This window comes from Pempheris klunzingeri, chromosome 5 (assembly GCF_042242105.1).
Source record: "Pempheris klunzingeri isolate RE-2024b chromosome 5, fPemKlu1.hap1, whole genome shotgun sequence".
Taxonomy (NCBI): domain Eukaryota; kingdom Metazoa; phylum Chordata; class Actinopteri; order Acropomatiformes; family Pempheridae; genus Pempheris; species Pempheris klunzingeri.
Genome location: NC_092016.1, coordinates 14,910,616 through 14,935,437, shown reverse-complemented (window position 1 = coordinate 14,935,437; position 24,822 = coordinate 14,910,616). Strand labels below are relative to the sequence as shown.

Below are 24,822 nucleotides of genomic sequence, written 5' to 3'. Positions count from 1 at the left end.
AATCCCATGACTGTGATAAGTTCTTTCACAGCAAAATCATTGTCACATTGTTGTCAGCATCATTGCATTGTCTATTATGTGATTATGTGACATTGTTATGCAAGTCTAAAAATACCATTTAGGTCAGATGTTTGCATAATGTTCACTTTTCACGCTCATGCCACTGATGTTGATGCAATCACAGCTTGAAGTTTACCTTTACCTTTAACTTGCATAGTTTGATCACAAGCCTTTATATTTTGCATGGTTTCTCCTGAAGATGCCAACTTTATCTCTCCCTTTCTCTCTCACACACACACACACACACACACACACACACACACACACACACACACACACATTAACACTAAAAGTGAGACCAGCTGGTCCTGAATCATTCTGACATCTGCATACAGTGTACAGGGACTTGTGTTGCTATATCAGGAGAGGCTCTGCTCATCTAACCCTAACCCAGTCTCAACCTATCTGCTGTTTGCTTGAGACTGCCTGGTACTGCACTTCTACGGTAATAGATTTTCTGGGAATTGATTTTATCTCTTCACAGATTGCAAGTAAGTAGTTCAGGGAACAGAGGCTCCAAGACAAATTTATTTAAATAACTTTCAAAAACAGCAATATGGAAAACATCTATTAAATCTACAGTACATAGGAGTGAAGAGTTTGTACAAAAATATGTCATTTTGACAGCCCAAACATAAAATATGATTATCACTATAGTTACACAGATCCATAATAAGACTACATTGAGCATGCTGTACATGTTATATAAATATTTACAGTCATTCAACATGAATGCATTGTCATCACCACAAGCAAGCTTTTTTTATCCTGATATATTTTCCCAATCTAGCCAATTAAGCTAAATGTTTCAATATCAATGTCAAATGAGCGCCTCTATTAACCATCAGAATGTGCTGAAAGATTTCTATTGCAGTCCTTCATCTAGTCAGCTCATCTCCAGTAGCACTATGTAAAATATAAGTCATTGGCTGTTTTATACAGTTTTATACATTGCAAAAACCATTATTATTCAATAACATGTTATTTAGACTGAGAGAAAATCACTGAAAAACATTTTTCCTCTGAAACAACTGAAACTTTCTCTCATATTGTAGCTGGCAGGTGAATTAAATTACATATTCTCTACCCAATACTCCTTGTTGTTATAATTGCTTGTTTATTTTTAACTGTATACCTCTATGTTAAGTCTTTCATAGCCCATTGGCGCTGAGTCACATTTTACTTTGTGGTGGACTGATCTGTCAGTTGCAATTTTGCAGGTCAGTGTCATATCTGCTTCATCATCCAACCACCGAACAGCTGGTTGGATGATCTTTATATTTTCTTATGCCTCACTGCTTTGCTGTCCTCACCACCCTCCCTTGTTTTCCCCACTCTTCCTCCCTCTCTCTGTGGTGTCTCCTATTCCTGCTCTTCTTCATTTCCTGAATATGTTTCCATTTACCAGCTCCTAAGCCTCGACCTCGCACCCTTGAAGGCCTCTTCTCCAGCCACAGTGAATCACAGTACTCCTCCAAAGAACTAAAGGGAGAGCTCATGACTCTCAGGTAGTCTTTGTAGCGCTGGCGGGAGTCAGCGCTGTGGCGTAGCTCCACCACAGGGTCTTCACTGGGCTTAGGCTTCCCATCCAGTTGTCCATGTGTTACAAGTTGCAGCGTGAGACGGAGGAGAGTGTGGGTGAAGTGCGTGTGCTCTTGAGCCACGCAGACATACACACCTGCATCAGAGGTGTGAAGGGAGCGAATCAGGAGACCTCGATCTGTGTGTACAACACGATCATCTAGCCTTACCTGGGAGACAAAAAGAAACATGTAAGAGCTTCATTACAAAGGACAATGTTGTGTGACTACAGCTGCCTTCACTCAGGCTGACCAGCTAGTACACAATAGAACTTGATTTTACAAAATTATGTGAAGCATTGCTTTCTTAAATTGGCCTTGCATTTTAGTCCTTACTGAAATACAAGATCCAAACTTTTACAACACCACAAGAAAATCTGTGTCTCTCTACCCCCCAAACAATTAATCAGAATGACTACACATTACAAGACACCAGCTTGATACCTGCCACCCTGAGTACACACATACATTTTCATGCCTGATTTGTATCCAAGGTGCATTTAACATGGTAATGACCCCTGAAACAGGAAACATATTGAACTGGGTGTGGTGAGTGTCACACACAGCGTGGGGGGCCATAGGTCATTATGTGGTGTAAAGAGATGCATGATGAGTGTCAGCAGTAAGCAAACACAAAAAAGGGCATTTGGCAAAAATGCTGGGATGTGCACGCGTGTGTACATGTGTGTGAGTGCATGTACTTGTTCAGCTAATCTTCTGGGAACCAATTTTGAGTTTTAGACCTTGGGAGTGAGGACATATTTTGAAAGAGAGGACATTTTGGCAGTTCCTCACAACTTCAAAGGCTTATTTGAGGGTCCAGACAGAGTTTTAAGGTTACGGTTAGAATTAGGTTAAGGTTAGGGTAAGGTGTTTAGTTGTAAAGGTTAAGCTTAGGTAAGGTGCTGGGGAATGCATTATGTCAATGAAGGTCCTCACAGGTATAGAAGTACAAGGTTGTGTGTGGTTGTTGTTGAGGTGTAAGGTTAAGTAGCGTGCTAATGTTTACGGTCCACTCTTTTCATTTAGCATCCACCATGGTTCATCAGTTGGCATGGCTGCTGTCAGGGCCTAAAGCAACACAGCTGTGTTCAGAGGACAGAGCCAGAGCGTGAGCGCATGAGCAAGTGTGTGTCCAGTATGTTAGTCTCTGTGCATGTGTATATGCCTTAAAAGAAAACGTCCCACAACCTTGCTCTGACCCCCCCAGAGGTATAACTGATAATAATGCTAAAGAAGGAGGCCCAGGTGTAAATTTCATGTAGAAAACCATGAATATTTGCCTCTGTGTGTGTGTTGAGGTTTTGTTTTCCCATATCCTTCTGCATGTGAACCTGGTTTCAAGGTCTGACACTGATGATGTGTTATCCAGCCAGATGCAGACCCACAGACCTCACAGGTCTTTGGACCGCGACCCTTAACCACATTACTAGTCTGTCTCCTATCACATTCTTGTATCCCGACACACCTGACTGACCTTAGAAAACACATGGGATACACATTCAAAACATGAAATATCACTCATGCAAAATCTCTATGAAGACATTGGGCACATTCATTAAATCAGTCAGTCAGTATTTATGTGTTTATTTGTGTGCCTTGGATGTCATCCCCCCTCTGCCATCCAAAATGAAGGCATCTGTGACTAAATGGCAATGCCAGACATTTAAACCCTGTATGTGTGTGTGTGTGTGTGTGTGTGTGTGTTTATTTGGTCATCTAATTAAGCCAACAAACCCTTGATGCATATTTGTATGTGTGAACAACAACCCAATGAAATTTAGCTTTTAAATGAATCACAAGTGTGGGTAAGTACTTTGAAAGTTAACAGGTTAAGACCATCCCATGCTTTCACGAAAGCGCTGCTCGTTTCTAATGAACACCATGGATAAAATTCAACATGATCCATGCTTTTCTTATTACAAATTTTCTAATGGGGAGGCATTCCAGGCTCCAGGAGGTGCCTGCACACACTAACACACACACACACAAACACACACACACACACACACACACACATGCTGTGAGAAAGACAGAGAAATCTCTTCCAGCTCACATCTTTAATAGCTGACTTTTACAAGGGAATAAGAGGAGGGAGTGTGTGTATGAGTGTAGGACGAAAATAAGTATTAGGGCAGGCTGCAGGTGCTGTGAGCAGCTGGTCAAGGATTCCTTTATCAAAACCCATCAGGAGGCAGAAAGTGTGGAGTGAAACAGAGAAGGGAAGAGACTGTGGGATACTGTGGAGACAACGCAAAAAGCACAGGGAAACAAAGTAGGAGGAATTAGGACTATGAATGCAGGAATGAAGTGTGGAAAGATTAAGGTACTGATGAAGAAGGTCGAGGGACAGGAGAGGAAAGGGGATGACAGACAGAAGGAAACACAATGGGAAGAAAAGCTCAGAGAGTAAGAGGTTGAAATGAGCCACACACACCAGACATCATCTGCTCCAACACCACATGTTCAGCTGTGAGAGCAGGTGGACCACACTGCCCCACAAGAGGGGCACCAAGCCCAACTACAAGATGGAGTAAATTAATTCAAGACATCTTTTTCATGACTCCCGTGTTTCTGTGATGTAAGGGTCCCTCATGTAGAGTCAGAAAATAGTTTAAAAACCAGAATAATTGTTAACAATGATCATCTTTTTTTTGCATTTGACACAGCTGTCAGTAAAAGAGCATCACCAACGTGTTGACAGAAACAAGAAAGAGAAAACAGTGACTAAAACCCGGTCATAGTCATGTCACCGGATAGAGATGAGGAAAGTGTTGACCGAAAAAGCCAAATAGTATCAATTACAAGAAAGCTATTTGAACATCTTCCAAGCGCAGAGACTCAGATAAAGATACTCTGAAAAACATGCCGTAACTAATGTCTCCCATCATTTGAGAAAGTCTAGCTTGGTGGAAGTCACTTGAACTCCTCCACTTTGTTTTGACTGTCAGCAGCAATGCTGGGGTTCAGCCAAGAACATAATAAATCATGCGCCTTATTGTAAATATCAACCCACATGAGAAAAAAGCAGTGAAAGGAGTTGAAACTAACCAGCATTTATATTAGAGCTAAAGACAAGTTGCCTGTGAGTACAGTGGAGAGGTGAAACATTTTCAGGCATCAGACTCTCAGTGTACCGAGGATTAAGAAAATATTTCCCAACTACTTCTTATTTTTCCTGTTCAGTTTGAAAGCCATGTTTGTAGTCTGACGTGTTAATTAAATGTTAATTTATTAGCTCATCAGTTGAAACAATTAGTCTAGCAGATTAGTCTTTGTATAATTACTTGAACACCCAAGCTTTTGTGCTGCAGTTTCCTTTTGTTTTAGGTATTTTAACATCCGAGAGGTTCACTGGCTTCCCTGCCAAAGAATTACTTTTATTTATTTATTTACCTAAAGACTGTTACTATAAAGCTGTGTTTGCCAATTTAAATATTTCTCTTTTTCCCACCCAAAGCATTGTTGGAATCATAATCAACCATCTGATTTCTATAGTAGTCACTGCACTGACAATGTCAGTATATCAGTCAGTTCATGTGGTGGCTCACTCACCTTTTCACTGACAGAGGAGACAGAGAGCTTAAATTCAGTCACCTAGAAATGTTTATGTACATCCTCCTCCAACATCTGCCATCCTAAACACCACTGACCTTGCTGTTGATCCATCGTATTCTGTGCATCCAGCTTTATTTGTTTAGCTTCTGTGTCTATCACATAACAAGTCTGAAGGAGGAAGAACTCCTGCATTCACTCCTTCATCACTTTGTCTAGAGTACAATAGGTCACATATCATTGCGTGCCTAGACACACAAACACAGAAAACACCCCATTGTGTTCATTACCCCAAAACACATGGCTGTCCCTAGGGAGCGCTCTGTTATGATTTCTGCTGTAGGGGATCATAAAGAAACACACACACACACACATGCACGCATAGAGGAAACACAGGGCTTTTTTCTGTGCGGGACAATAAAGGAACACATGGGTCTTAAGTGACCTCTGCACCTGTCAGTGTGTTTACATTCACCCCTGAGAGAGAGGACGGGGGACCAGTTGTGGGAGTAAATAAGTGTGGTGGGGAGAGGGAAGAGGAGTGTGTGGGCTGAGTGGTAAGCTGGCCACTCGCAATGGGTGAAGGAAGGTTTGTATGTTTTCATAGGGGAGGGGAGGGCACCGAGGTGCTGAGTAAGCAGGTCTCTGTTGTCTCATTCAGGAGACAAGTGTCATCATCAATGACTTCCTTTCAACACCTCAAAAACAAACACATTACTTCTGTGTATCTGTATGTCCTCCTGTGTCTACCATCCTGTCTCCTAGGATCTGGATTTTAAAGAGCATTTGGTCCGATGCAATCATAATTAGCAAAAACAAAATAATGACAGCTTTGTAAACAAACACAATATGCACCATTGAGATTTGTTTTAACTTCTTTTGTTCGCAGCTAGAGCAGCTAGAAATTCAGCTTTCAATGTGCCCTAATAAAAGGAAGGCTTGCTGCACTGTTTCACCAACTGGTCCACGATTGTTGAGTTTTAAACTTAAGTGTGTTAAGCATTTTTGTTTTAATGCTCTGTGTGAAGCTTTAGTGTACATAATTTCTGATCCACCACTCTACTTTGCCGTCCAAACCACAACTGGAAGAATCTGTACTCTAGCCTTAAATAAACTACAGAGGCCCACAGGGAAAAGCAGTTGGCCACTGAATGAGAAATGCAAAAAATGCAGGTAAAATGCGAATCCCATGTTCCTTTTCTCCCCATTTTTCACACAGGATAGATAATGACCCATCATCAAGCCCCTTCAGGTGGGTCTGGTTTAAGTCATTCCTCACCCAGAGGAATTTCAGAAAATTTGCAGAAAGCCAGAGGCACTCAAAAAATGACATCATTCAAGGAACTAGGGACATCCTGGACTGCTCCCTTATTACCTATAATTCCTCAATTAATGTGACTTTTGGGTATTCAAGCTGTGAACAGAATCCTCTTGGTCCAAGTACTGTTTTTATCTTCCCTAAGATAAACAAGACCTGCTGTTGCTAATGGGTTCAGGCCTCAGACCTCATGGCTGGTGAGACTGAGGTCAGGTATGTCAGGATGTTTTTGGATGATCTGGAGTACTTATTTAAGAAATGATTGTTGCAAACACCTGTCCTCGGCCCAGTAATTTCCCTGATTTGTGACCTGGCATAAAAGAAAAATGTAAACCCTCAAGTACAGTAAAAGCAAGAAAAACAAAAACAGACGGTCACACTTCAGAGAGAGTGGAGAAAGAAACACAAAGAAGCAAAGGAAAGAGTGAGCAAGATGCTGTAATTTATGTATGTGAGTGTGTGTGTGTGTGTGTGTGTGTGTGTGAACACGTGCAGATGAGCACACTCTCTGACCTCCTCCCTGCGTTCAGATCCGGGTCTCTGTATGTACCACCGGATCTGGGCCTGTTGAGATTTGGGGATGCACTCAAGGAAGGTGGAGTTGCTCTGCACCCCATAGAGGACCCTCTCCTCCACCCGGCTTAAAGAGAGACCTAAAGAAAACATGATCCATTATTGATCCAAGAGTCCCTTCTCTTGTTCTAAACATGGTACATGGTGCAGGTTTCCTTTGGTAACCGGTTAACATATCAATTCATCTGTTCACTAGATGTGTGTTTACAGCTTGTAAAGAAAATAAATAAAAAAACAGACACAGGATGAACTTCGTAAAAGAGAAAAGTCTGCGTACTGTCTGCGTCCCAGCACTGACTGGCAGGGTCTCCATGCTTGATATCCTGTCTTCTGGCTCGCCTGAAGAACAAACACACAAAGTTTACCAAGTGTCTTTTGGGAGGTTTTTTACGTTTTATTTTTTATTTGCATGCCTGAATGCTGAGCATGTACTGTATAATACTGAGAGTAATCTTAACAATCTTATCTGTACATAACTTCAGTACCCAACACCAGGAAAAGTGAAGTGTTATCAAAGCAACAAGTTGACAAGAAGATAATCCATATTTTATGCTCTTCACAAAATATTGAGAGAATAGTGACATTTTTCTGATAATATTTCCAAACTGAATGCAAAAATATGCAAGAAGCAACAGTGATTCTTGTTTAAATTTTGTACCTCACACCAATTTTTTTTAAAAAGAGGTATGAGGTTTACAGTTTATATGAAATAATTAAATATGTGAATAACATTTAAGTGATTTTTTTTTCAACCAGAACATCATTCAATTTCTTTTTTTAGAAAAGCTTGAAACAGTACATATAATACATACATACAAAAAATGAATGTAGAAAAGAAGCAAATAAATGGTAGACATCTCAAACTAGCATGTTTTCTGCAAATAGGAAGGCTGTGGTGAACATTAGAAGATCCCTAACTTTTACCTCCACCAACAATTTTTCACAACCAATTAAATTGTGATTTAAACATGTATAAAACCTAAAAGCAATAAAAAAAAAAATGTTGCTGTCTATTATTGTCTATTATTATTATCTGTCTGTCAAGTTCTATGAGCTACAATCACATGCCATTTTCTTGAGGTGAAGAAGTCAGCCTTAATCTGTCCTGTTTCAAGATGTTGACACTTCCTAGCTATCCTAGCAAAAATGCCCCATACAAGGGAATTGGCAGTAGAGGTAATGGTAAAAAAAAAAAAAATCAAGTTTATTTGGCCTCTAGCTGGGTGTTGCTCACTTGGGCTCCTTCAGTTTATATTGATTACACCTCCTCCACCTCCCGTCAGTCCTATGTAATGGGACATCTGTAGCCTATACTCATCGACACTGTGAAGATCAGCTTTCAAAGAGCCTTTGAGACCAAATGCAGGGCCTCCGCCATTCAACAAACCATAACAGCATCCCCACTGGCCAAAAATCTGGCATTCTGACCTCTAACTGTAGGGTATAGATTCTGTAAAGCCTCGATTCATGCAAGCAAGCGCACAAAAAACACAAACACACATACAGTATGCACACACTTGCTTTTGCCGCTCGAGAACTACACTCTAGAGGTGTGAAATAACAGTAGCATTAATCAGCAGAGGAACAGCATCAGTGCCTCAACTGGACTAAATATCCTGTGGAAAGAAAAATGCTGAAGAGGTGAAGAGAACCCAAAGAGAACTATGAACTCTGCCAGACATGGGAACACACACACACCAAAAGATCAAATCAGTTTATGGAAGTAGTTTATAGACTATTTCTTTTCTTTTCTTCAGATCACACATATCACCATGCTACGTCAAGTTTACATAAAGGTTCTGATATGTATTACAAATGTGTGTGAGAAATGTATTTACTTACAGTGGTGATACAGCGGGAGATTTGAAAACAAATGGGTGATGGTATATTACCTTAAATGTTAGAAATAATTCACACAAATTTAATGAAACATTATGATTTTTGATTATTGTTGATATTTCATTTTAATAAAATATTACATAATTGTCGGTATGCTGGAGTGAGGTCTTGCTGACTATGCCAGTGCTGTGTAACTGTAAGTGAAACAGTTTCAAAAATCAATGCTTGACACTCCATCACCTTTCCTATTCTTTTAATATGCAGAGAGTTACAGATTGATGCTTTAACTGTTCTACACTTTTCCTGTGAATGTATGCATCTACAGGCTCTAAATAAATGAGGCAAATTGTCATGCTTTCAGTAAAGCCACATAGCAACTACAACTCAGCAAAGTAGATTTGCTGGAGTGGAGTCTGGCATACCTCTTGGATGCAGGGATGTATCGTGAGCATGTGTGTCCATCCCAGGCACAGTAGGGGTCTCGTGCCAGGCAACATTCAGCACAGGCATGGCCATACAGGTGACATCTGCTGAGTGAGACCTGCGCAAGACCTTCACTTGAACCCACGTACAGCTGTTGCTATAGTGAAACACACACCACACACTGATTTACGGAAGGTAAACACACAGATCACCATCAAGTTCAAGTTTGTTATCCATAAAGCAAATTCATTTGGTTGGAGGTGCAAGAAATATATACTCAGAGAAACTGTAGCAACAGAAGCAGACCATGAAACATAAGATTTTTGTGTTGTGATTTAGGTTGTCTTCTTCTTCATATAAATTTCCTCAGAGTTCCTATTGTGAATTATACTCGAGAATAACTGGGGTCAAGGATCGCTGGTGAAGGTGTTATAACAATAAAAGTCATTTGAGATTCCAAACCTTAGACAGAAACTTGAAACAAACCACAGAGATTTCAGGCATTTTAACAAATGTGACTGAAGGATCTGCTCTGACTCATCTGGCATGAACAAGATTCCAAAAAAGAAGTTCAAAACAAGCACTGAAAACACTAGCGGGCATGCACATACAAACACACACGCAGGTCAGGCGCTGCTGGAGATTAATGGAAGCTGTGATTGGGGTTGAAGTGTCTACTGACACCCCTGACCCTAAGATAATGAGGCAGAAGGGGGAGAGAGAGCTGAAATGAAATGGGGATGGCTAAAGAGAGAGAGGAGAATTGAATATGTGAGTGAATTGGGGATAAAAAAACAATATGTCTTGTGCCACATCAGGCAAATGCACAAGACTGAATGTATGCGGCATGAATAAAGGCAGAGAGCAGAGGAGACATGCAGAAATAATGCGGTAGGAGCGTGGGAATACAATGGATGAGAATGAGGCCGAACCTGTTTTGAAGACATCTCCATACTGAGGATGGGAGTGGGAAACTGCAAAAAGTAGAACAAACAAACTTTAAAGCTTTAACAACTCAACAAACATACATTGCCGGCGCGCTGCTTGAGTAAAAACAACAGATGAGTTTGTTGATTATTAGCTCAGAAAAATCCATCAGCGACAGAGTCAACATGTCCCATGAGGACGGCTGCAGAACAGTTGGCATCATCTATCAAAAGAGAATAAAAGTGTGTGTTCTTGTGTTTCTGTATTCGTGAATGTGTGTGTGTGTAGCTGTGTTGTACACAAACCTGGAAAACTTGAAGTTCTTCAAGCACCACTTCCTCTGTTGACCAATTCTCTTGAGTGATGCTCACCACCTTCAGAATTGAGCCAGCATCTATGACAGAGACAGGATAGAGTATGAATATATGGGTATTAGTGCATAACCAAAGAAAATGAGTACTTCTAGACCACACACTCACACCTTTCTCTCAGGCACTAATACAATTGAATTGAAAACAGTGGCTCATTCTCAGACTATATTTTGGGAATTTCATGCGTAAATTAAGTTTAAAATGTGCACATGAACCAGTGCTGTGACATAAGACACGACACTGGATCCAAGTGCAACCTTTCATTGATTAATTTTGCCATCCATGGGACCATAATAGCATTAACATAATCTGTTAAAGGCTGAGGAAAACCCACAGTGATCTAGTGCCCTCTGCTGGTCAGATGTACCATTTCAACAGACAACCAGGAGGAGAGGCATGCATCTCACCTGTTCCAAGGAACATGACCTCATATTGTCCATCCTCTGCCAAGACTCTGTCCACCACAATCTGAGTCAGGGTGTAATCCACTCTGACACGTGTGAACACGGGCCGGCCGGTCAGAGGGTAGACAGAGCGATACATAAGAGGGTGGAATCGAATGAAGCTGACCACCTCATCTGGGAAGTCCTTGGTGGTCTTGATCCTTGGATCATATGTCTTGCTGGGACACTAAAGGACAAAATATCAAATGTTGATCTGGTGAAAAAGGTTTCACAATCACTCCCTGAATTTTTGTTCCTCTCTTTCTTTTCAGCCGACTGCTTCTAACAATTTTTGGCACATGTCTCCCTCTAGTGGTTAAATAAAGAGCAACAGGAGCCAAAGCATATCTGGAACATCTGTGTAACTCCTGCTCCCCCTTTCTGTGTATATTATAGCTCAAACAAAGTGCTCACTCAGCTGTACACCTGGAGCATACACCTAATCCTCCATACATCCCGGTTCCTCCCTTGATTGCATTAACTATGTAAACAAATTTGAAACAAGAATCTGATTAACATGCAGAGTAACCTCATCAGGCCAAGGTTATGTCTTACATCATGAGGTTGCATGTGCAGATGTGAGCATGCATACCCTGAAGCATCTTGAACATTTCACCCTTGAATCCACCAAGGCATACTGTTAAATTAGGCCATGTTTATTTTTATGTAATTACCCTGAAAGTTGTGGATTTTATTCATCTGATTTATGAAAAGAGAATCATCTTTAGCCAAGAGTGATTAAGAGTGAGCTGTCTGTTTGTCTCTGTGCTCTGCAAGGGGGCAACGCACCGTTCCAGGACGGGGATACGGTATCCTCCCCTCGTACTCTACCCATCGGTGGTCGGGGCCCTCCTTGTGAGCGTAAGGTCCGTTAAACACAGCCCTTATGTCTGCCATGCTGTACACACAAACTGCTGAGCCACGGAAAACGGAGCTGAGAGGAAGGTGGGAACAAGAGACCAGGTAAGTAAGAGAAAAAAAAGGAGAGACCACAGGTGATGTTGATGATGGTGTGTTGAATGCTGAACTTACCTTGAGGTGGTAAAGACTGCATACACTATGGGGTTTTTGTCGTCTCTGGTAGGGAGCAGAAAGATGTCCTCTATGAGAAAGAGGGGAAGCAACATGAAGGTTATCAATTTTTAGTCTTTATTTAACTTTATGTGCACGGAAAAGATTTTGTTGCACCTCCTTGTTATATCTTTATTTTTATTTAAATGAAGCAGCAACTACAGCCTAATATTGGAGACTGATCACTTTGAAAAGGTGTGGCACTCCAAAGGTAGTTTCTGGAAGATAAAACACAGTTTAGTGATTTATTGATTTCCACTTCTTCTAACAGTCACTTACGAAGCTCATCAAAGTGTGTGTCCACTCCGTCTGGTCCAGGGATAGAACACACAAGTCTGGCTTTGAGGAAGGTGGTCCATTTATTGGTCAGGCTTCTCAGCCCACCCACGTCATTCTAAAACACAACCACATACACCGTAACTAAACCATAGTCAGCAGCTGTCCAAAAGACAATTACAATCAATAATACACCCTTTGTACTTAGCCACAATCTGACTGTAATCTATCTAATGGACTTAAACACTGAGACAACACTAAGCATCGCAGCCTGACTCTGATTTCCTGCACCAATTAGAAGAATAAACAGGTGAACCACATGCTGCTAGTTTAGATCCGCTTATTTAACCAGCACAAAAAATTCCTTTTTGTTAGTATGATGACAGTCGCGAGTAATTAAAAATGGAGAGGAAAGAGAAAGAGTGGAAAACAGACAGAGAAGGGGGAAAGACATCAAAGGAGAAGAGAAATAAATGGAAGTGCAGCATGTTGGAAGAGAGTAATAAAATCAAGTGAGGCTTCTGATTGATAATGCAGGTTTATCTTAGCATATGAATTGGTATTTTAAGCAGCGACCTTTTGATTGAGCTAGGGCAAGAGCGTTCAAGTGCGCCTCTTTGTAATGCATAGAACACTTAAGAGAACCTCCCTATTAAAACAAGTGGTACAGAACAGATCGTTACGGTTGTACACACACAAAAACACACTTGTGAGAAACAAAAAAAAATGTAAGCACTTAATGAGGATGTTTCACAATGGTGATAATCTTCAAAGAGGATTGAAGTGAAGTGCCCTCATTCCTTTTACATGCAGGGAAAAACATACTTACAGATAACAAAAGTGAAGGAAAAAATACAAAGACCAAAAGAGAGAGATAGCTGAAAGAGGGAGAAAGAGAGAGGGCTGTAATCCAGAGGAATCTCCTTCCAGTCTGCCTTACAGCTTACTCCCAAGTCATAAATACGCTGAAAGCTTTTCTCTAAGAATGTGGCAATAGACCTCCGAATGCTTATAGCAAACTGCTGTGTGGGCTAGGCCCATTTGGAATGACTAATGGCACACTGTACGGTATACAAAAGGTCCCCAATCATGAATCTATCCTGCTTCTGTCCTCACTCAGCTGTGCAGTGCCATCCAAGCTTACAACTGTTTGACATACTGTCAAATAGAGCCTCATGGGCACTGAAATATGATATGCTTCTCAAATGCCTTGCAGCATCTCACAAATGAACAGAGAGAAAGCTTGCATTGTCAAAATTATTCAGTTTAGGTACAAACGTGAAGTTCAGCAATGTGCTTCTAGAAATAGGCCGTGTTCCAATGGGGTGAATCCTTTCGCTATAAATTGCAGTGGACAAAAAACTACACATCCTTTTTTTTTATCACCTAATACTTTTAATGGAGACAATGGGATAGTACAAAGATCTTTCAACTACACCGACCTCAGTGACAATGTACGTAGCAGCACTATGAATGTCCTGTCAGCGGAGCACAAAGGGGCTAAAATCATGATTTACTGCCCCTGGCACACAGTTTCAGGTGACTACAAAAGAATAATGTATCAGGACAGACTCCTCCTGGTGGGGCATAAAACACTTCTGTAGAGGCCGACACAAAGATCCTTATCAGATCAGATCAATGTAGGAGTTATGACTCAGTTCTCCCACACACTGCAAGAGTGTCATGCAGTTCAACTGTCTTGTCAATTGTCCAACTATGTTGTACCTCTTCCAAGCACCATTTCTCGTCTCCTGGTTGGACTTACAGACCCTCCATCCCTTTCTCTCTCCCCTACCTGTCTACCCATCTGTCATATTATCACCTTCCCTCCATGCTTCTGTATACCTCCCACTTTCTACACCTCTCTGTGTAATATCTCACCTTGCACACACGAGCCACTCGGGACAGGATGCTCTTGTCGTTTCCTTCCCACGACACCTCACGGAAGAAAAAGTATATCTTATCATCATCTGGATTGTAGGTGTCTGCAATGGGGTGAGCAGATATAAACCTGGCCTCTAAAGACATGGAGAGGAAAGGAGAGACAGAGTGGAGAGTGTTAAAATAAGTCAGGTAATGGCTTTGCCATGCACTGCAGCCTTGAGGTGGCATTAACACTCCACTTAGCAAATGCTTATTTACAATCTTGCTGTACTCTCCAGAAAGATCTGATTTATTACCATTTCTGTTCACTAAGATAAACTTTGGGCTGCATATAAATCTTCGACTTGCCATACAATTTGATGCCCGGACTAATATAGTGTTTGCTAGAATGTCTAGCTTGGTTTAAAAGAAGTTTTGTTTAGTGCTCTGTGATTTTCAGCCTGTCTGGAAATATCTATTATGCAGCAGTGTTGGAATCATTTAGCTAGAACACCCAGGCTCAAACTCCAGTGTCCCAAGTGTTTGAAACCATACCCAGATCATTTAATTAAAATGAGCAATACATAAAGTTCTGCATTCAAAACCTTAAAGCAGAATTATTTGATTATTAATATTACATTATTACAAGTCTGTGCAGAGGGACAAGCTGACAACATTGACATATAACCACCTTATAAAGTTCAACATGTTAGCAAACAGTTGCCCATTACACATCCTGCAGACATTAGCATTTATTAGTCACAGTCATGCATCTGGTTATTTGATGAATGTAAGACCAATATTCATTCCCGTTCTTGCTCTGCTTTGGTCTCCACCAACAGCTTCTTCTTTATGTCGAAAACAGCTGCTTGTTTCAGCTGGAAATTGTGTTAATTAAAGTGGTTTTGAGTTAACAAAAACAGTAAAGTTACCATAAAACCGAAACAAGGACCGAAACACTATGAGTTGGGCTATAATCCTCTGAGGGTCACTACGAGTTACACAGTCATTTGACCCATTGTTCATATAAAAATGTTAATTATTGCAGCTTTAACAACACAAGTATTGAAGTCCTATATCTAACATCTAAGATAATGTATCATATTTTATTAGATGATCTAATCTTTGTATTCAAAATCTTCTGTAGCTATCAAGTGAATATTAAATACCTTTAGAGCAGTAAATAGTATGTCTGCTTACGGATTGTAGTAAAGTCAGTTTTATTAACATCAAATGTAGGCTGCTGAATTAAGGCATCAGAAAAACAAATATAATATGTTGTATTGGTAATTAATATTTTATGATGTTGCTCAGTGTTGCAAAGTAGTGCTAGAATAAGGACAGTAAAAACTATACATGATGCAGGAAATAGTGGGAAAAGCAGACAACCAACAGCATGTTGCCATCAGTGTCCTGATTCAGGGGGGAACTAGTCCAAAGGCTTAAGTGTTGCAGTGACATTACATCAACATTAGCTCAACCCCTGGAAGCCGAGCCAACCACCAGAGGGTGATTCCCCAACTGGAACAGCTTAATGTACGACTGCTAACACACTCGACAGAAGGTCATTGTTAGTCCTGCAGCACTAGAAAGATGTTCCACAGGCTCACAGGGACAGAAAACACCGCTAGAAATGCTGTGCTCTTTCTCTCTGCCTGCCCCGCGCCATCACATGCTGTATACGTATACTGACAGACAGACATAATTACTCCAAACATCTTTGACTGTGTGGTTGTGAAATGTGGAGACCATGTGTAAGGATTTAGATCCTAGTGACAACTGCTGATACACGACAACCCATCAGTGGCTGTAAAACACTCGAGGCTGGAGATGTATACAGAGAGGAGACTCCCTCCTTCGTGATGACTGTCCATGCCCTTGTGTGTATGTGAGTGTGGCTATGCGGTTGTATGACTAAGGCTGTGAACCTTGTGACACACTGTAAATTCCCCTGTAGGTGTGGTCCCCGTTCAGCTATGGCATTCGTATTAAAAGTTCCAGCTAAATGAATAAGTGGGCTGTCTCCTCTGCGGTGGAATGCCAATAACCGTCCTGAGGGCACAGAGAGGCTCTTTGTATCAGTAGAGAGGCTGGAAGTTTGAAGAAAAAGCAATAACAAGTTTTGAGTGCACTCAGCGTGTTAATGTGGATATGTGCAAGCATGTCCGTACCATTGATCCAGTAGTCTTCAGAGATGTCTGTGCGTATGAAGTGCTGGTCAGGTGGAGGGCCAAGGGAGCGTGTGAATGTTGTGTCTTTGCCCAGGAAGTCTGAAGATGTGCCCGCATACAGATACTGATCTGGACCAATTACACAGAGGGTCAATCAATCATGACATTAAGATATTCAGAAACACATATACTACATTATTGTATAGGAAAAGTCAAATAGCTATAGATTCTTTGTTTTACATTTTTACAATCCTGTTTAATATGCACATAATAAAGACATATCAGGAAACAGATTTGACCGTTTAAAGTACTATTTATCTTTTACCATTTCAGTGGGCTGTCTCAGTGAACCCACACACAAACACACACAGACTGAGAAAGATTTCAAGAAACAAACATATGAAATGGAGATAAGGCTAAAAATCACTTGTTGTTTACAATTCTTTGCCAAGTAACTTTGCTGCTGCCTGAGAAATAATTGCTTGCCTCTTTCTTGACTAAAATAATTCGCAGAAAAGTGCTGGGAAAGAAAATACATGAATACAAATGTACTTAAACAACTGAGTAGACTTTAGGAGAAACATCATTTTATTCCTGGGTAAATGGTGCAGCGCAGCAATAAAATTCTGGTGCACGAGAGATAAGGCAGGCGGAGGACTGCCAGGCTCGTCTTACCTGTGAGGATTGAGGTGAATGGCTGCAAGGGATCAAAAGGACATTTCAATCTGCCGGACTCCACTGTGCTAGACAGTAGTTGGAACACACCATCCTGAGAGGCGAAAAGGAAGATAGTGTATCACTTTCAAAAATTTAAATCCAACTCCTGAATTCATGCCAAAAATCAGTCCTGCTGACATTCACACATGCATGTCTAATTTACCTGTCTGCGGCCGGTGATTTCAATGAAAGCACAGTTGGGATGGAAGGCTCCTGTCCCACAGGCATAGACATGAGTTCGGTTGTAGTTGTGGAGTACCCTGACAAAGTTAGCGCACTCCAACTAAGACAAGCAGGGACAGAACAAACATAGGGATGAAATATTACAGAGAAGCTGGCTGAACAGGCATTCTGTGTATTACAGCCAACGAGTTTATATTTCAGTTTTTTTAGAAACACTTACATTTGCATGTTTGCCGGCTAGTTTGCACATTTCAACTCGGTCCCGGGGAGCAGGCCAGTGAATCTAATGACAGATAAAATAAAAAGAGAAACATTTCACATTTCTCATAATTCATCATGTGAGACGTGAACTCCGGATCATGAATCAGTCCTCATACAGTTATTTCCATTTATATGCTTCTATAATTCAAGTTTTTAAGTTTAGAGCGTTTTTGTCTACAAAGAACTGGGACAGTATTTGAATTAAGACTTTCCATTAAATCTCTCCCAGACCGTTGCAATGCGCTTTGTGCCTCTTTAAGCCAGTAAAATAACAATATAATGTGTTCAAGCTGCAATATATTCCAAATGCAGCTGCCAGACTTCTCACAATGTCTGCATGGTGAGTGCACAATACTCCCATTTTAGCATCTCTATGCTGGCTACTTAATGCATTTTAGAGTGGAATATAAAATTTTATGGATCACTTTAAAGGGTCCTACTGAATAAACCTCTGACCCTCTAACCTGATAGGAGCCCAAATACAGCTCAAGATTCTCCAGAAGGTCCTTTGTAGTGGTTTTTAACAGCTAAAAGCAAGAGGAGACTGGGTCTTTTCAATCAGGGCCCCTCAACTCTGGAGCAAACTGCTAGAGAACTGCAAACCGCTTCTTTGTTATGTCAAATCACTTTTAAAGAAACAATATTTTGTTTTTACCATAATTATTGTTGATGTCTGTTTCATTCTGATGTTTTATGGTTTGCATTCAGTTATTTGCAAGTGTATACTTAATTAATTACTTAATTTTATACTTAATTTTTTTTATCTTTGGTGTCTGTTGAAAATCTAAATGAAATCATTTGAGAGCACAGGCTAAATGTCCACTCCTCACCTCTCTCTTTGGCATTTGGGGGATTATGAAACAACTGATCTGACTTATACAACAATTAACACCTCTAGGTGCTGGCACAGGCGGGCACTGGATGTATAGCATCCAGTGTCCCTTCAATGTACCCCGCCATGTTCACACATGTGTTATAACAGGCTTATGTACTTAGCGTGTTACCTCCCCTAAATCCTACCAAGGAGAGCTATCGCCAAACTTTTTCATGGGTCGACAGAGCTTGAACACGCATGCAAACATGCTGACACAAATATTAAAACATCTCATGATTCTAAATAATTGCATGCCGCTGAGGAATTCATACAGAAAACCAGTGTTACAACGTGATATGTTGACTGAGTACAGTGTGTGGCCCTTGTGTAGGGCTTAAACTGGTTTTGAAACGCTGCATATGAAATGATCAGTGGCCCACTTTTACTACAGCATATGGAGATATTTAAAGACTTTGGTAGAAAGTTTTCAACATAGCAGCTATCGCCTGAAAATCAAGGTAAAATAACTAGAATGCTTGTTAACAGAATATCTGGTTGTGTTTTAGTGCCAGAGGGTCCCTTTCCAGGTATGCCTCTTCATTAACTGATAAACACAGAGTTTGTGTCTCGAGATCATATTCACTGAGAAGGTCTGGTCCGAAAGGGCTCAAAGGAGAATTAGACTTTTGGTGCATATCTTTGTGGCATCAGTATCAATGACCAAAGAGGCAACAGAAAGGCAACACTTTGAGAGCAAGACTAAAAGTTAAAACAACCAGATAAAAATCAAATAAACACACTGTCGTCCCACTTGCGTATCAACCTCAGCTGCATAAACACACACTCACGTCTACAACATGTGGCCTCCGTCCAAATGCATTTGTGTGTTTGTGTATATGTGTGAGTGTGCATATGTACTGTGTGTGTGTGTGTGTGTGTGTGTGTGCCCTCCAACATCCTGACCCTGACCTCACCAGACAGACAGTTTCAGACTGCTGCTGACTGAAAGGTGAGCTCTTCTCTAAAACAATACACGCCTGAGTGTATTTCAGCTTAGCAACACAGTAATGGAAAAGAAACACGTTACATCACTGCACTTAAGGGTAAGATAGGTATAAGTGCTATGAGCTCAAGCTAAATGACTGTCTCTTTAATAATTAGCCGCTGCATGCAAGGTTATTAGAATGTTCCAAGTGACTGCGAGCAGGACTTTACATGCCTGAGGACTGGGCCAGCCTGTGTGAGGAGAAGATACTCCATCTTCTGTTTAAACTTGAATTTCTTCCTGCATTCTCCTTCTGTCAGAGGGTGTGGGGACCCTTAAAACTGCTGTAAACATCTCAAAGTCTGCCTAAACAGCTTTTCAAGTATAGTAAATGGCCTGAATACCTACAAAACAAAACGTTGCTGATTTACTCATTGCACTACATTCATTCTTGGACATTCTTTGTCCTGAAATCTGAGTTTGAATTTGCACATTCCTATTCTTCCCAGCATAGTGTACCCAGCATACCTTTCTGGAGGCTCTGGCCAGGTTGTCGGGGTCAAGCAGGTAGATGTGATCCCTGGCTCCCAACAGAAGACGACCTCTCTCCTCATCCAACATCAGCGAGTGGGAGTGGAGGCCATCGGAGGAGCCCAAAAACAGAGATAAACTGCCAGCTTGCAGCAGTTCTGGCCCAAAGAGAGTGAAAGATAGACACAGAGGCAAACAAAGAGATTAATAAATCCCTGCAGTATTGTGTATACATATAGCTTAGGTTTAAAAATGCACCACGTAGCATTGAATTACAGTTTGTTGGAAAAGATATTTCAGCAGGATTATCCCTGCAGCTCACTCATAACAAAATCCCCAAAACAAGCAGAGGGTTTCCTCATCCAGACAAAAACGTGTCTTGGCTTGACTTGAAACTACCTAATCCTCTGTGGTTCAACACCTTAGCTACGCATGCTGATTGAGAAGAGATACAGTAAGAATCTGACACTTCAGTAGATGCATTATGAGATATCTTTATCAGGGTATTTTCATTGCTTTGTTAACCACAAAGATATCTCTCAATTTAAAGGCAACAGTTTAAAAGGAGAAAGTGTTTTATTTGCTCTAGAACTACCTGTCTCTCTTTCTGTCTGATTATCTATCATCTGCATATGACATCACATCATCATAAACCAAGTTGTGGTTGCCTGTCATGGGCAATATAATATAAGGATATGATAAGAGCAGGTGGAATACCGGTTGCACACCCACTAGATTATGATATAGTTAACAGTTGACTTTTACACAGATGTAACACCTAAAATAAATGGTTAAAAAAGGAGTTCGATTATACTGTATACAGGCAGTTTCCATTAGTATAGGTTGGTGTTTGGTCTCCCAGCTTCCAAGGTCCATTTCTGGGAGCTGACTACTGACTACATTCTCAGCTCAGTGCTGTGTCCTTGATCTCCTTGATCTAAGGAAATCTCTTCTATCACCAGGCTCTTTCCAGGACGCCAGTATAGCAACATGCCTTGGATAAACACTGGCTCAATGCGGGGGAGTCCTGTGGGAGTCATTCTGAAAGGATTGACATTGTGATTACCCTCTTGGTGAGAAGGATTGGAGAGGTTACCAACCTTCAATATTTGAACTTCTAGGACCCCTCCACACCACACAATCCTACTTAATACCTCCTCCAATACACAAGCTCACACACACAGTACCCCCACATGCTCATATCTTTCACCTCCCCACACACACACATCATGCCCCAAGCAGACTAAACCTTGCAGAGAGATTAGGCCTGCTAGCCCTTTGCTAACGCTAATCTGTTCTGTAAACACACAGCCACTATGAGCCCATTGAAACAGCCTGCTTAGCTGCTGCCGATAAGCATAGTGCTCCACACCTTTCTCCAAAGAGGAGAGCCCTAAACCCCCTACCCCAACTCTTGATCAACTTCTCTGCTACTGCTCTGCAATACTCTCAAGCACACATTTATTTTAGAATGACATCACCACGCTAACTTGCTGCCAACAGGTTTAGGCTCTGCTGAATTAGATTTAAGCTCTATAATGCTATAATGTCTGTTACTGTGCAGACCACCTACAGTGACATATGATGAGAACAGTGATGCTTTATCAACTGCATTGTTGCCTTTTGTCTGAAGTTGAAACAAGAGCATTAAGTGGGAAAGAAAGACAAGAGTCACATAATTTAAGCAGGAATTTGAACGATATTCATAAGAATTAACCTACTGATCACTGTACTCAGCATTGAGGCTAGCTGAAATGAGGCTGCTGTTTTCATGTTGCACGTGTCACAGCCATGTGTCTGCTATTAATATGCAATGTAGGATGTTCTGTCCATGGTTTCAGAATACACTAACGTCACAGCCAGTATAAAATGTTCAAAAAGTCAAAAAGCAATGTTGAGCAGGAACTAAGATATAATTCACTGAAATGAGATTTGATTCTGTTATGTTAAGTTACTTTGCTCACTAAATGGATATAAGATATTGTGCAACTGTTTACAAGTAGAAGCAAAGTGTCCTATAAATTGACTTTCTATTGTAAGGGACTAATAAACTGTAGCTTTTGAGTAAGACCATGGATAGAATACATGTGGTGTAAGTTAATCCCTCTGGTTGCACATTAAGAACAAAGACTTCACAACAATCTGAATGTGCAGCATATCAAAAATATATAAATTATGACCAGATGATTTTACTTCGCATTTGGCAGAAGGCCATGTCATCTCTCTTGTGACTCAGGGTGAACTTGTGCCTCACGACGTGTTTTTCAGAGTAAAGTCTGTAAGTTTGGAGAAGAACGCAGTTGTTTTGGAGTTGTTCACTCAATCAGGGATGATTTCACTTTGATCGTTTCACCCTTCACTCGCCGAAGCCGTGCTTTCACAGGAGGTTGATGCGATGTTTGAAGAGTGACCACTGCTGGGTGGTGTTGCTTTTGAAGAGTGTGCACTGATGAGACATCATCACACGATGTGTGCATGACGTGTGCACTGGGTCAGAGGTGATTTTGCTTTTGATAGATTTTTTTTTGCTTCAGTCATTTGCTTCAGAGTGAGAGAGCCAAACATGGACATTGTTCTACTGCTGTTAATCTGAGATCCAAAGGAAACTGAATAGTCAGACGTCCGTTCTCTTGAATGAACAGCAAAGTTTAGTCAGCTGTGCTAATAGTCAAAGCCAATAGACACACCCTGATAGAGTATCAAAAAAGTTGTCAAAAAAGCTCCATCATATATGAAATTATGAAATAACTTATTTTGTCAACTTGTTGGTTTGTAACAAACATAAAATGAGACATACAGTAGATCGTAGTACTAGCCCTGCTGCTGTATAAACACTGTCCCTAGCAATCATTATTCCTGCAGTTACTTACATATATTTATGTTGGACACTCAGGACATGCATGTGTATCTATTTCCAGCCATACTGGGTTTTGGAAGCCTTTGGAAGCTTTTGGAGGTTGAAGTCAGACTGAGTTTACTTTTAGGTCACAGTGGGGATTCAATTTTATGGAGTAAGACTGAAGTTCATTTGTGTGGTTTCTTGTAGCTGATACATGGAATGAGGGATGGAGACTTTGAAGTAAAGTTTGCACTGGTGTTTAGAATGGGTTTTAAGGGCAGCAATAATTTAGCTTTTCCCTGGTGGCACAGAGCAAGCAGACTCAGTTAACACAAAACTAAACACATGGACACAGTGCTTATTGCCGGGGCCTGCTAATATACACACAACAGATTGACAGGCAGTCTCTTATGGACCAGGAGCATCAACATGAAATGTATGTTCTGCATGTGATTTAGAAATATAGACTGGACTGCAACAACACTTCATTTCATGAAAACTGACGGGAGGTTTATGTAATAAAGTTATGCCAATAAGAGGATTAAGAGTTTGCATTCATGTTTGCAATAAAGTGACCAGTAAACATCCTTGTCATCAAAGGTGACAAACAGAGAAGGTTGAAACGGTCTAATGGATCAGCAAGTAAGTCTTAAATCTCTCACTCTACTTTACAGTGAAGTTTCAAACGTCATTTACTTTAACAGTGCAACTGAGTCTACTAAGCCCTCTTTTCACTTTTCCTCTTGGATGTGTGTACAAAGTCACAAGAGAGATGGAGACAAGTGGAGACAAAAATGTTACAGAGAAAGAGAGACAAAGCTAGACATAGCCTTTGAAGATGCACGCTGAATGGCTAAAATCCTAACAGAAAGAAATCAAGAGAATCAAAGGTATGAGTCAACAGAATCATAAATCTCAAGCAGCTTTAACCTTAACTCTAGCAAGGTGGAAGTGCATTGATGATGCCATGTTGCACTGATGATGAAATATATTAAATGACATCAAAATATCCAAATTTTATTTTGCTCTTGTACTACCATAGACACATACTGTAATAACATAAAAGTATCAATGTTAATGTAAATGTGTAACAAAAATAAAATCAACAGACAAATCAACAGTATTTTAGTTCTTACCTCTGTGACTGAGTTTGACCCTGGGGACACTTTGTTTGGTGCTTGCTCCAAAGGGGAAGGTGGCCAACACCACCAATCCCACTAGCAGGACCCCTGGATGGGATAGTACCTTAATCCTCTTCCCTTTGCCATCGTAATTACTGCCAGACATGCAGTGAGGAGCCCCAATTTCATTCAGACTCTGATTGCCAGAGTCTGTCTTCATGGTGTGTGGAGTGATCCTGCTCCGTTTTCACTCTGTCCGTTTCTGCAACCCTGGAGAGAGACCGGAGAAAAAAGTCAAGCAAGGGAGGAGCAATCATAAGTGTGTGTGTGTGTGTGTGTGTGTGTGTGTGTGTGCGCAGTCTCATCTAACTTCACGCAGGATATGTACACAAGTTTCTGTTGTGGCTCTTCAGCTGTTTCACCATGGTGCCCTACAGGCATGTCCCTTCTCTTTAGTCGTCCTACATCAGCTGTTGCCTGTCACTGGTTTTCCTTTTGTGTCGCCTCTAAATCTGTTTGCCCAAAACAAAGGTCAGGCTAGCAAAACAGTCACATTCTAGTATCCTTCACTCCGCTGTGCCTCTTGCAGCTTCTCTCTCTCCTCCATCCTCTTTCTACTTTGATAACTCACTTAATTATTTAGCTAAAGGCTACTCGCCAGTAGTTTTAGCATTGGCTGATGACCTTGTCAAATCCTCCTTTATGTCCTGTAAAAAATTGAGCATGCCCTGTTAAGGACTTCACAGTGAATTAAAGGGCCCTGTAGCACAGACATTCACGCCCAAAGGAAAGTGAGCCGTGTGAGTGAACAGTCATGGGAACACTGACTGGCTTTTCTGTCACTAACAAGCAAGGAGAACTTGAGCGATGTGCACTAATTCAACACGGGACAGAGTGAAAT

General features: G+C 40.9%; 1 protein-coding gene across 1 annotated transcript; it reads right to left on the bottom strand.

Moving 5' to 3' along the window:
- Positions 1–1,352: 1,352 nt before the first annotated feature.
- Positions 1,353–24,154, bottom strand: LOC139202038 (semaphorin-3D-like). The gene is made up of 17 exons (XM_070831500.1): positions 23,937–24,154; positions 19,959–20,119; positions 17,591–17,653; positions 17,351–17,470; positions 17,146–17,239; positions 16,471–16,599; positions 14,318–14,454; positions 12,440–12,554; positions 12,122–12,191; positions 11,879–12,023; positions 11,054–11,276; positions 10,581–10,669; positions 10,281–10,322; positions 9,348–9,505; positions 7,364–7,425; positions 7,027–7,166; positions 1,353–1,811 (listed from the first exon to the last, which is right to left on the bottom strand). The coding sequence occupies exons 1-17, from the start codon at positions 24,139–24,141 to the stop codon at positions 1,353–1,355; spliced, it is 2,412 nt and encodes an 803-aa protein (XP_070687601.1). The 5' UTR covers positions 24,142–24,154.
- Positions 24,155–24,822: the final 668 nt, after the last annotated feature.

Excerpts from the sequence above, each read along its gene's own strand:
- LOC139202038 (XM_070831500.1), bottom strand. The coding sequence starts at position 24,141 with ATGAAGACAGACTCTGGCAATCAGAGTCTGAATGAAATTGGGGCTCCT. Across the intron at positions 11,277-11,878 it reads CGTATCCCCGTCCTGGAACG|TGTCCCAGCAAGACATATGA; the intron begins GTGCGTTGCCCC and ends TTTGTCCTTTAG. Across the intron at positions 9,506-10,280 it reads TGGAGATGTCTTCAAAACAG|CAACAGCTGTACGTGGGTTC; the intron begins GTTCGGCCTCAT and ends GTTTCACTATAG.